Genomic DNA, 14,352 nt, shown 5'->3' on the forward strand with positions numbered 1-14,352 from the left:
ACAAGAATTATTTCCCATCTCACTTTTCATATTACAGTAAAACCTCGCTACAACAATACTTTTGTAGAGAGATATATTACTTTGGGGACACAATAAGATTTTAAATTTTAATGTTATATATGTATTAACTATAAATGTATTTATATAAAAAATTAATTTGCAGAGTGTTTGTGATATAACGTATAATTTTTTCCTCCTTTTCCCTTCTTCACTCAGATACTTCCCAAAATCACAATTGGCCAAATAAATGGTAACCAGTTAACAACACAAATATTTATTAACAAAGAAAAAAAATGAAGTTTGAAGAAAATTAATATAACCAATCCACCTAAACAATTTGCTTCCGCTCTCCATCAGAGCGTTCCCTCCTCTGTCTTTTTGCAACATCTACCTTGATGACAGCGCCATCACAACATGGACAGTGTTAATGATGGTTAAATATTAAAAACAATTGAAGTAAATTCAAAGAATAAGATCGTAATTATACCTGAAAACTGTTTTTATTGAAATTGTTAGTTTATTCATTACTGTCAAGTCAATCCACAAAGTATGCATGGAGTCCAAAGCATAAAAATGATTTTCATTTATGAATGGTGCCCAGAAAAAAAAATTCTCTTTCAGGTGTGATGCCTGTGACTCATGATCAGCTTTTAACACGATGGATAGGAATGTTACATCTATGATTTCTTTAGAGGTAAGGAAGGCCATTCTAAGAATGGAATCACTTGGGGTGGTCAGCAGTGAGTCTTCTCTTGTCAAAAAAAAAAAAGATGATAAAATAAGATTTTTAACATTATTTTTTGAAAACCAATCATAAACGGAGAAAATAAATTTGAAATTTGGGGAAAAAAATCGTTTTACTGGGGTTGCAGAGAATATTGAGAGAAGGATAACATCGGGGGGGGGGGGGCACGAAACATTTTCGTAATAGAGGGAATTATTGTTGTAGCGAGAGTTCACTGTCACCAATATGTTTAATGCGTCTCATTTATTCACCAAAATCAATATTTAAAGTAGTCGGTCGAATTTCAAAATAATTGTAGTATAGAGTGAATTAAAAGGTGGCGGATATTGCATTTCCGGGATGTTTTTCTTCTAATCTGATTGTTTTTCATCTCCACATTTAATAACATTTTTATAAGAATAGATAAAAGTTATGATTGTTAAAAACCGAAAACTATTTATTGCTTTAATAATTTTCAAGTTTGAAGTTTCAAGTGTTTTTAATGTTAGGTTTCAAGCAATGTTACCAGGTAATTCTTTTTTTTTTTATTCTCTCTTTCGGTGTCGGCTGAAAATTCATCCTTCACATCTTTTATGTGTTCTTTACACAATATATATTTCGAGGAACAAAGAGCATTCTCCGTAAAATAACTTCCTAATAGCAAAGTAAATTTTCTAACTTTTCTTTGAGATCCACTTTCCCAAAAATATTTCAGAACATTTTAAACTTGCATTTTATGGGGTAAATGATCTTCAATTGATTGTCGAAGCCAACAAAAAATCCAGACAAAATGAACGGATTTTATTCGTAGGAATTAAACTTAAGAACGCATGTGTATGTTTAAAATTACTTTTATAATAAATGCAGCTATAATTTTATGCATAAATTTAGCTTTTTTTAGTTGAAAATATATGTAGCATGATAGTGTAACACTGGATAATGCTTTGCTCAATTTTTGCTTTTCATGCAGAATTCTTTTATGATTAAGATTTATAAAATAAATAGTAGATACCAGTTTACAGAATAAAGGTGCATCCAATGCTATTTTAATTATGCCTAGTGTTTATGAATTTGAAACCAGTTTTGTGTTGTTTAAGTGGTGAAGGTCAAAAGGTGACTTTCTATTTAACGAATTTTACATATAACGAACTTATTATCGGGACTTCGTTAAATAGAATTTCGATTGTTTATATATATATATATATATATATATATATATATATATATATATATATATATATATATATATATATATATATATATATATATATATATATATATATATATATATATATATATATATATATATATATACACAAAAGGGACAGAAGGAAAAATAAAAAAAAAACGAAGAAAATTAAGAAAAAGAACAAATTTCATTTACTGCGCATAAGTTGCAAATAAATAGAACTCATAAAATAAGTTCAAAATGTAGAGAAAAAATTGCAGAACAATGAAAAAAGGAGAAAAGGAAAAATAATAATAAAAATCCGAAAAAAAGGAAAAAAATTAATAAAAATCCGGAAAATAAAAGATATAATCTTTTCATCAGCTCACACGATTATATTAATTAAAGTATGTATATATTACAAGTAATTAAATTCTATATAAAACCATTGAGTTAATAGTATATTATTATAAATAAATTTTCTAAAAAACTACTTTGTTAATTTTTATAATTTTTACCATGTGCAAATCCATTTCGGACAAATCCGTGGCTAAAATTATGCGCATAACGGGCAATTCATGTTTGTTTCTCTTTTCTATTTTTTTTCTTCCCTTAAATAAATGCTAATTTTCTTAAAATATTAATTGTCTATTTTATAATTTGCACTTTTGTTTTCATATTTCGTAATCTGGCAATCTTGTTACGAAAATATTTTAAATCATTCTTTCCCCGTTCATTTGAATTCGCTTTATACATTTTGTTTTAGGCTTTATTCTTCATATTTTATTTTCTGTTTTTACGTGAAGTTTTTATTTAATGTGTTCTATTTTATTCTATTCTATTTTTTGTAATGAACCTCACATTATTGTTTTGCTTTGGCTATAATGATACAATATTAGAAAGCACCCTTTTTTGCGGATATAATCGTGTGAGCTGATGGAAAGATTATATCTTTTATTTTCCGGATTTTATTAATTTTTTCCCTTTTTTATGGATTTTTCTTCCCGAATTTTTATTATTATTTTTCTTTTTCCACTTTTTTCATTGTTCTGTAGTTTTTTTCATGTTTTCTACATATATATATATATATATATATATATATATATATATATATATATATATATATATATATATATATATATATATATATATATATATATATATATATATATATATATATATATATATATATAGAGAGAGAGAGAGAGAGAGAGAGAGGGAGAGAGAATATCCGCTCTAATTATCTTCGTCCAGGATTCATGTTCCTTTTGGATTTAAAAAAATTAAAAAAGTATCCGACTCTTTTGAATCTAATCAAATATTTTTGTTTAAATTGTCGCGTAACTACCATTACGATTATTGAACATCAGTTCAGTAGTATATCAGACATGATAACTCCGTTAAATCTTTTGTTACCTTTTGATATGAAGGTTGACATAGTCGCATTGCACTTTCCCAATATTGGTGACCCGGACGGGATATGAACTCGCATATCTCGAAAGTAACACCCATATCGATTTGCACACTTGAACTTCGATGGATGGACCATATTGAACAGTTGACTCGCTTTTTGTGACTGCATCATCGTCCTCCTCGCGCTGTTGCTTCTCAGTCTCATTTACACACAACGGGATTCGGCCGACTGCTAATAGCAACACGGGAAAGACCACGCAACCGTAAACTTAATACAGTTCTCACGACAAACGCTCAACATCTGATGAACTTAACACAGGTCTCCCGGTCTTTCACAAATACAGCAACTAGTGGTAATCGCTCGTCGAATTCTATCCCTGATAAAATTCTGGTGGGGGAGTATCGTGGCGTAACTACAACTACGATTATTAAACATCAATTGAGTTGCATATAAGACATGCTAATTCGACTCAATCTTTTGATAAATAAGGATTGAGATTGTCGCAGATTAGTAGTGAATTTTCCTATGAAGTCTGTGTAGTGTTTCGTCACAAAATCTTCTTGATATTTTTTTTTTAATAGAGCTTACAATTTATTAAATGTCATGAATTTAATTATTTTTGGAATGCTTTAAAATTATATTTTTGCCTTAAAATTTCATCACTATGTGTAGTGCACGCAATTGCATGATTCAAATTTATCCAAAATGTTACAGTGACTACTAAAAAATATGCTACAGTAAACCGATCACAAAAGTAATTTCACTTTTTTTTTTTCAATTTTCTAAGTGACAAAATAGAGAGTGTTGATTTACCTTAACTGCAGGTTGATAATTCTTTCCGCTTAGAATAGCTAACCCATCCATTAAAAAAAGATCATCTTAATTTATCTTTTAAACAGCTTTTTTTTTATGCTGCATTACAATAATTTCCTCTACATAGTTACTTTACTGATACAAAAAAAAATGACAATATTAAAATAAATGTGTGGTTTTGAAGACTGTGGTTTAAGATTAGGATTTTCATCATCCTTGTTTTTGCGAAACAATTCATATCGAATAACTACTTTTGAGATGCATTTATCTAAAAAAAAAAAAAAAAAAAACGAGTTAAATTCCATTTCGGCTAAACTTGCATTCTGAAAAATGTAAAGCATCGCTTCTTACATTCAATGAGCTAACTCTTGGCAGTTCTCTTGTATATGGAATTCAAAATGGTCACGAACATTGACAGTCTCAAAAAAGTCGACGATAAAATAAAAGTATAAATACGTAAATATTAAAAACACTTTATACTAACTATGTAACACAACAGAAGCCACGTTTCGTCCCCCTGTTACTTATTATTATTAAAATTTGTATTGGTTGGTACGTAGCATTTGAGCTGCCCAATGGGCTAAAGACGAGGAAAGATCTTCTGCAAAGGGCATCTCAATAGTGAGCCTACTTCCTCGGTCAAGACGTAGATTTAAAGGGGAAGGAAATTTTCTCCACATCTTTGTAATGCTCAGAAACCAACCACAGAACTTTCTCTTCCACAGATTTTATGAGCGTGTATATCGTACGTACTCAGTGGGGTCTTAGTGGAATCCCATTTGTAGTGTTACTTCTACACTCCTCTCGTTTGCCTTGATCGTGGTGCCGTTCTCACTGCATGCATAAAAGTTCTTATATGGGAGAATCGATTGAGTGAAAATTAATTGTGTCGTCATTGTTTTGCAGGTGAGAAATGGTCGAGAAGAAAGAGGCAGTTGTTACCTTATGGCAATGAAGTGAGCAGTGAGTATTTCTGTCATACTTTTTTTTTGTTTATTTCATTCTGTGATGTAATAAATTTTACTATTAATAGAGATCTATATTGCGTGACCAGAGAGCATGACCAGATATATCAGAGTGCATGACCTTTTTTTATTCTATATTGAAATAAATTTAAGGCAAATAAGGAGTACGTTTGTTAATGCATTTATTGGTTCACATTGATATTCTGTTCCTAATTAGCGAATAAGGTTACAAAATTATAAACTAAAAAGCGTTGCTTCGGGGAATGACTGAAAAGCTTTATTTTAGGCACTCGATATCCAATGGACACGACTGACTTCTTTTACGACCTTTTTTGCGTTTTTAAAGATTAAATTTAGGTAAAATCGTTACGTCCATTTACCTAAATTATTTAGAATATTGTTTGAACTAGTCTTTTTTTATTTCGAAAAGATATTAAAAAATAACAGTTCTTTTTTCCAAGTTGTCACGTGTTCAGTTATTGATTTTGGGTTGAAAAGGCGCATTTTGATGGTTCGCACTTAGTTATTGTAGTTTTATTTACGTCGCAGTAGAGCTGCACAATGGGCTATTGGCGACGGTCTGGGAAACATCTCTGATCCGAAGACATGCCATCACAATTTTGATCCTCTCCGGAGGGGATGGCAAGCCCGACAACCTTCACTCGAAGAGTCGCGATGGCTCAGGGAATAGAGCGTTCGCCTTCCAATGAGGCGAACCGGATTCGAATCCCAGTCGATACAAATTCCGCATCCGGCTTGCACCGACCACAGTGCTGACGTGAAATATCCTCAGTGGTAGGCGGATCATGTGTTAGAGTCCCCTTGCCGTCAGGCTAACCGTGAGAGGTTCTCGTGGTATTCCTCTCCATGTAACGAAATGCGGGTTAGCTTAATCAAAAAGTCCTCCCCGGAGGCAAATTTCTCTCAATACTCGATCCAAGAGTTCCCTTGTTTTCTGGATTGGGTTCGAAATTACAAGGCTACGGAGTTGAATATTAGTAGTCGTAAACCAATAAAATTGGGTCGGCTGTTCAACGATGGTTAAAAAATAAAGCCTGAATTCGAAGTCCAGCACTTTAAGGTTGAACAATTTAACGAGGACCCATACCGCACGCCTACTCAGACTGATCCAAGTGGTCACACCCACCCGCACACTGACAGTGAGGCTTGACTTCGGTATTCTACTGTGAACCGTGTCTTAACGATCAGTCCATTGCTGGACATGATGACACTTTGAAGTTTAATCTCTTGTGGCAATGCTTGGTTGAAAGCTGGCTAGGAAAATCAGAAGTGAAAAACAGGTTGTCTTGTGACACATCGTGCAAATGGGGTGTTAGGTTCAAGTGCAGAGGTTTATTTTTCCTGTCTAAGCAATAGTTTATTTTGGAACGATTAAAATGCTAACAGAATGGTCATAATGTTCTAAAGCTACCAATAATGTCTATTTCGCTTAAAAAAATATTCTTTTGTAAATGGATAAAAAATAACAGCAATGAATGAGTAGCAATTACTGGTGTGTGTATAAATTATATAACTTTGCAGTCAGAGGCATTGAATGGAAGTTCGTGTAATGGCGCAGTAAATAAAATGTTGTTCTCTCTTGCAGGTATGGTTTGCCCACGTTTGGAAAGTCCCGCACTAGGCTGGATGAATTGCACACAAAGCAGCAGTTTTAGGTATGAGATTCTTTTCTTCAGTTTTTGCAAAAATTCTCTAAAATGGCTTAAAAATTAGTATACAATTATGACGATGTTTGATCTTATAACCATCGTAGGACAACCTATCTATTATTTGGATAATTGACTATCGATGTTCAACTCCACAGACTTGTAATTTTAAACCCAACTCAGAAGAACTATTTGATAAAATTAACCAAACATCCTAGAAAAGACTTTCGCACGGTTTACCTTCAACAAAAAAATCCGATCCAGTCAGAAGACATCTTTCAAAATCTCTCCAACTGTGCACTAAAGTGATTCCAGGAGGTATTGAATTAACCCGCATTTGCGTTACATGGAAAGGAAAACCAGAAAATGTTTTTAAGGAATTTTATTTTATAACCAGAGTTGAGCAGCCGACCTTTTTTAGGGTTAGCTATCACAACCCCCTAGCAGTGTCATTTTCAGCTCAACTCAGAAAACAAAGGAACTCCTGGGTCAAACATTGAAACAAACTAGCCTTCGTGGAAGACGTTTTAATAGAAATTATCCGCATTTGAGTTACATAGAAAGGAAAACCACGAAAACCTCCCCACCTGTAAGGGACTTTTATCCAATGATCCGTCTACCACGGAGGATATTTTTAGCGACAGCACTGTGATAGGTGCAAACCAGTCACGACTGAAATTCGAACTAGGGTCGCCTCATTGGGAAGCTCAACCACTTAACCCATCGTGCTTGTTTAATTTTATTTTATCAGTGGAGTTGTAGAGCGGACCCAAATCTGAGTTTTCGATTAACAGTGTTCAAATCATGGTTATTTTGTGCCCATTCTACTGGACTAAGCATTGAGACAAACTAGCGCAGGATTTTTTGATGTAACTAACTCGGCATGGAGAAGGAAAACCTCTCACGGATATGTTGATCCACCAAACATGTAACAGAGAAATCTACAACTGATTCCTTTTTTGAAGTAATTAAACGCTGCGGTAGGTGAAAAAAAATTGGGATCGCCCTATGACGATCATTGGCCAAATGCTTTTTCTTTTCTGGAACGTCTCCGTTAAATTCATATTTATATTGAAATCACCGTCAAGGCAATAATTATACGTTAATAGTTATGAGAATATAAAAATACTTTAAATTATTATCATGTAAGTACATTAAAAATGCCTGCTAGCGAAAATAAAAGGAAAATCAGCAGCGGTGGCCATAGCAACGCATGCGCACTGCTTACTGTTACTCTCGAACACAAGTGTGTGGACGCCATCCAATCAAAACCAAGACCCATTTTGCCAATGGGTAATAAATAAAAATAATATGGTAAAAGAAAGGACAAATCTTCTTAAGGACAATCCACTGTGACATCATACGGCTATATCTGGATACTATATATTATTGTAAAAATTTTTTCCAAGTCTTACTGGTCATTGCGTCCTCTAGCAAGATTTGAATAGTTGATACTCTGTAATTGGGTATACTATAGCCTACGTCACAGATCGTGTTATTCCTACTAAATTTAACTAGTAAACAGCATTTTCTGCGAACCTGATTTCTAGCAACAAGTAAAAGCATCGAACGAAGTGTCTTGTTATAAGTCGCTACTCACCAGGTTGGAATTGTATTAGTCTAGTTCCTTTGGAAATAATTTATATTGTTGTTTTACCGAAGTTTATGAATTTAGTAAGCATATTTAAAACTCAATTTATTAATTAAACTAAAAGGTAAATGTTATTCCTAGTAAGTGGAAGTAGTTGTGCTTTTTTCATATTATACCCAATTGAATTTTAGTGTCACTTATAAATTTGTTTTGAGTACGATTATACCACGAACGAGGATTATATTGATAGCAGGATGAAATGGAAGACTTGTCTGAGTGTGATTATTTTTCTTGTTTCATTCCAATAAAAATAGAACGTATGTAATGAATTTTTTTTCTTCCTCAAAGGAGGGTGCGGTGCATCGGAGGATGTCTTCCCGGTTATGCATTTCTTGGTGGAGGTGATGATAGGATGACTCTGAGATGTCAAGATGGAATTTGGTGGCCGCAATCCTTTTTTCCACCCTGCCAATGTAAGTGGCCCTTCTGTATTAAATATGTAAGCAATGCTTTCGCCAAACAGATCATCTTCTGAAAATCATTACTCGCCAACGACGATAAGAAATCCATAAGCATGGTAAAAGCCATGTTATAGGGTACATACCATAGAGACATGGTATAAATAATTCGTTCACCAGGCTCCGCCTTCATCACGTGGTATACGACGATACTATTTCGCCATTTTTGGTAGAAGGATGTGAACAATCATGAACAAGGTTGCTATTTGGCGATCGTATGTCATTGTTGTAGTTCATTTACGTCGCACTAAAGCTGCACAATGTGCTATTGGTTACGGTCTGGGAAACATCCCAGAAGGTGATCCGAAGACATGCCATCACAACAGAGGGGATGGCACCCCCGCTTCGGTAGCCCGACGACCTGCACGCGAAGTCGAGCACTTTACGGTAGAAAAATTTAACGAGGACCCATACCGCACACCCTCGGTCCCTACGCAGACAGATCCAAGTGGTCACACACACCCGCACACTGACCGCAGCCAGTGAGGCTTTACTTCGGTGATCTGTTGGGAACCGTGTCTTAACGATCAGTCCACTGCGGGACGGCGATCGCATGTCAAAAATATTTATTGTACAATCTTAATGGGCATTTTTTTAACATTAAATATTTCATAAATTTTAAAAAAGAGGTATTTTGAGGAAATTGCTTTAAGTGGTTCTCAAATTGCAAGAAAAATAGAAAGCTGTAATAAATAGTTACTTCAGGAATCCTGAAAGCTCTGGTAGTAAACAGAGTATTATAAAAAAAAAACAATTTTTTTACTAAGGCAATAAAGACGAGGCTTGAAGCTTGCTTGTCACCGTAAGATTCACAAATTAAAAATGACACGTAGCAGCCGCACCCTCAATAATTGTTTTGAAGGGGGAAAAAATGCAAAAAATCAATATTTTTTTTTATTTCATTAATAAATACAAGGAACTAAAACGAAACATAATGCACAAGTTTTAACTGGAAATTTTAATTTTTTTATGTGTAAAAAACCTTTAATTTACCACCAGGTTTACTTTCTCGAGTTATCTCGGACAAAATGATAAATATTCGTCTTTGTAAGACAAGGAAGAACACAAAGTGATACTTTCCTAACGCCATTTTTCTTTTTCACTCTTTCTTTCTATGTAAATTCAGCAACCATTGTATATACAATCACGTATGCTGTCCGGGCTGTCCCACAATTCAACAGCAAAACACAACTTCAAATCATAGCAGATTACAATTTTTTTTTGGTTCCGGCTGATTAAAAACGTCATAAAACAAAACATACGGACAAATTCTTCTACGCCCGAGTTAACTGGGAATAATGAGGGAAGCGTTAAGTAATAATCCGAACATTCAATTAAAAGAGCCACTTACTAAATGGCACAAAGATGCTCGTTCAGCCATTGCAAAGAAACAACTTAAGAAGTTTAATTTGGATGGATGACTGTCGATATGAAGGACAGACTGAACCACACTTATTTTCCAAACTTGGGTAACATTCATAGTTTAAGCCGCATCACAGTTATATTTATACAAACTCAAATGAATTCAATTATGCATCAGGAGAGATAATTTATTGACCCCTCGAGTGACCTTTGGAGGGGCATATTATTTAAACCGACGTTTCAAGATGGGTGCAATCAAGATGTCTTGGAGCAGCATTTTACGAGCTCTGTCCGGGTGACTCTTATCTATTGCGAGATCGAAAACATCTCATATTGATTACCCATTCTATACTTTTTTTTCCAACTTACTTTGCGTTGAAATGATCGACACATAAAGTGATAGTCAATGTATTTTGCTATCGATTTCGTTATGTTTATTTATTTTATTATGTCATAATCTATGGCTATATTATTAAATAAAACCATACAAGTCCTTTCTACCTACGCTTTTTTTTTCTGTGGCTCAATACTTTTTTCCAGCACTGTATTTCAACCCCAATGACATCAGGATGATCTAGAAGAATATCCATGTGAACGACATTAGTTCCTTCGATAACGCCTTGAAATGCATTTTACTCTGTTTTGCCTCTTTCTGCTACCATGATTATTCTCATTCTGTTTTTCATCTTATATTTTTTTCTTTTGGCTTCTGTGCTTTTCTAGTTTTGTTTCTCTTTTTTTTCATCAACTGTACATTTTTTTTTTGTTTCTTCACCCCTTCTTGAAAATGAACGCCTATTTTTGAATTACTTGAAACATGTTTAGTGTTATTTAATATTTGTCTATTTTTGAAGTTTTCAATCAGGGGCATGTGTTTCCCTTAATGGGCAGAGGGGATTATGAGAATCTGCAGGCTTAGTCCACCCCATTTTGATCGTATTTTGGATGTCTTATATTTAAAAATGACATTGCTTAAGAGGAAGATTGCAATTTAATTTGGCACATCGATACTTGACTGTTTTGTGAAACCTCCATTGTTGACTACTGTGGGTGTCTTGCATTCAGTATGTTTAGTTTCGCGAAATCCCCTTACAATTAATATTTTATTTTTAAATCTGGGACCACTGGTTCCCGTTTGGGAAACAGTGGAAGAATATATTTCACCTACACTGCATCGAAAAAGGTTGGCAACACTACAGCAAGAAACAAGATTATTCAGTAAAATAAGATTTCATTTTACGGTCAGAATCAATAATTTATGATGCATATACACTAAATTTCTTTAAGATAAATGACTCAGAAGACACTCATCGTTTGTTTCTTGCATTAAATGAAAGACACGCACATTTGTATTCAGTTTTAGGGTTGGTTTATCGTGGAAAACTAAGCGCAGGAGGTTAAAATTCGTCTTTCGTGTTACTACTTTTCACTGATTTTGACGCCTATAAGCTTGGAAAAACGGGCCACTCAATCTATATATATATTTCTCTTACACGGCACCAAAAAAAAGCCTCATTACAACTCCCCGAATGGCAACGTTAGAAAATCGACCAATGATTGCTGCTAAAAATGTCACATGGCAAATGTAACTTGAGGTGGCTCAACATATAGCGCTTTTAAAAACGGAAACAATAACCAGAGTGAGCATTATCAGGTTGTTCAATTCAGATTCATGCCCTAAAAACATGATAATATTTAATTTAAACTCAATTAGGAATTAATTAGGCTGGCCTACTCCATGACTATAAATAAGTCAGATGTTTGAGAAAATCAGTTTAGTATTGACTAAACAAATTTTTAGACATGGACAACTTTATGTTGGCCTGTCAAGAGTTAAGTCATTTGACAGCCTTTCAGTAATTGCTCCAAGATGCCAAATCTCTAATTGTGTTTTCAAAGAAATTCTAAATGCTTAGTGTTAATTTCTTACAGCTTTGCAGAAAAAAATGTTTTTTGGAAAAAATTTAATTGAAACTTCTATTGGCAGTAGGTAAGGGGAACTGCCAAAATCAAAAGTCCCCGATTAGAAATGTAGCATGGCGACCTCCACGTGGTATTTCTCGGGTAATGCTAACAGCCATGCATTTTAATTTATCGTATGTAAAACATCCTTATTTTGTTCTAAAATGTTATGTACTTTATCACAAATGTTAATTAATATAGAAATTGATTTCAATAATGCTGATCACCAAAAAATATTTCATTTGGCAATAAAACAAATTTTTGTGTTCTTGAAAATGAAAGACTTTTTGAGGGTTATTATCTCACAAGGAAAAGTTAGGGTTTAAAGTTTATATTTTTAAATAATAAAATTTTTTTCTAAAACTTTCAGAGTTTCTAGCATTAACTAATTTATTATACACATTTAGTTGAATTTAGGTGTGTAACTGCAATATTTGATAATTTATTTTGCTAATATGTTTCTCATTTAGCTAATGTTTTGATTTTTTCACCATGTACAATCTAAATAGCTAATATACTTTTTTAAAAGCCAATAAGAACATTGATAGAATTCTTCTACATAAGTACAATACTATGTCTTTGATGATAAAATACTATGACTTTGATGATAATATACTATGTCTTTGTGCTAGAACATTGTGTTCATTGGCGAGCGAGCGCAGCGAGCCATGGTTCACGGTGTGAATCACATAGGATTACATAGCAATTCTCGGGGGTTGGAGAGCGTTAGCGAGCAGGGGGCGGAGCCTCCTAGTATTATTATACTTTCAATAAAGCGCGCGTTCGTTCAATCTAACTTTTAACAAAACAACAAATGAGACTCAGTAAGCAGTCTACCCAAAATAAAACAAAAATTTAGCCAATCAAACTGTCAAAACATGACAACACTTTAATATTATATGAATTTTCTTAAATTTGTTTTAGAAATTACTTAAGAAACTCTTATGAAGGGTAAAGTCACAAAATAAACATCGCTTCATAAGCGGACACACCGGAAGTTTTCTAAATCGGTTTTAAGGAAGCATTCAGTTAAACCAGACCTTTTCCACAGTTAAAATATGTATTTATGTTTAAGCGATGTCGCACTGTGAATTAGAGCACACGGGAAGAAGTAGTTTCAACTGTACACTTGGATCGAGAGGAACTCGGTGTGACATCACTTGTAATGGATTCTACGAAGGACGCTATGAGTGCATCAGGGAGTGGCGTCCACCTCTGCCACGATGCGTCACAGGTATGTGTCATCCTTGAAATAAAATTTTCTTTATTCTACACCAGCCTGAATGGTTCGAGGACCTCAGTTTAACATGCTGAAAAAGGGTTTAAGTTTATAGTGTTTGAAATATAGCCTGAAGATGAGACCACCAAACTATTAAGATTGGCTCAAGCCCATATTAGATCAAAAGTTATTCAGAGTGTTGGTGTTTCCTTCTTTTTGCATTCTGCGGAATTTTATTTTTGTCTCTTATGGTTCAGTTCAAATTCAGTTTATGTTTACTAGAAATGTTATTTTATAGGCTGCAAACAACGTTTTGGTAGTTCTTTTTTTATTGGTAGCTCACACTAGGATTTAAAAACGGCACGGTAGTTATCGTACCGGTAGTTATCGAACCGGATTATCTAAGTTATCGTACCGAGTTTGTCAAGTTAATCCCAAGTCACGATAAAAGAACTAAAGTATTTTGCGTAAAGTAATTTGCTACAATAGTTGCTTAAAATGAGCAGTCTAAATGTGAGTTCTATAAATGGGCATTCCTACGTTCTTGTTAAAGTTTGTAACCGCTGCAACACAAAACTAGACCTTTTTACAGAATAATTATAATTTAAATTGTGACTGCCAAATATCATAAACTTCAAAGCGTATTTTATAATTTTTTTTGTCAATTTATGAGCTTTCTTGTTTTACTGTGTACACTCAATATCGATAAAAAAAAAAAAACATTTAATAGTATGAGTTACCATAGAAGTGGCAGAAAAGTAATAAATGATGATTGCGTCTGATTGACTGGGGGTTTGAATCCCGTTTAGGGCAAGGATGTTTCTCTCTGTTTTTGTGTGAATGTGGCGTGGGTAATCGCCTCCGTGACTCAGGTACCAGCGACATCTTTTTCTCAGGTTAACTCAAGAGATCTATTATAAAAGTTCAATTTGACTCATTTTCATACAAG

The 14,352-nt window shown here is 33.8% G+C and overlaps 1 protein-coding gene across 1 annotated transcript in view; it reads left to right on the forward strand.

The window, feature by feature from the left end:
• The first annotated feature begins 1,088 nt into the window (after positions 1–1,088).
• LOC107450699 (clotting factor C) overlaps positions 1,089–14,352 on the forward strand; it is a 35,197-nt gene continuing 21,933 nt past the window's right edge. The window contains exons 1-5 of the mRNA XM_016066551.4: positions 1,089–1,253; positions 5,026–5,082; positions 6,691–6,760; positions 8,691–8,815; positions 13,260–13,418. Of these exons, the coding sequence (XP_015922037.1) occupies positions 1,157–1,253; positions 5,026–5,082; positions 6,691–6,760; positions 8,691–8,815; positions 13,260–13,418 (508 nt within the window). The 5' untranslated portion in view covers positions 1,089–1,156. The remainder of the gene's footprint in view (positions 1,254–5,025; positions 5,083–6,690; positions 6,761–8,690; positions 8,816–13,259; positions 13,419–14,352) is intronic.

This window comes from Parasteatoda tepidariorum, chromosome 7 (assembly GCF_982258835.1).
Source record: "Parasteatoda tepidariorum strain Cologne lab strain chromosome 7, Ptep-v5.0, whole genome shotgun sequence".
NCBI lineage: Eukaryota > Metazoa > Arthropoda > Arachnida > Araneae > Theridiidae > Parasteatoda > Parasteatoda tepidariorum.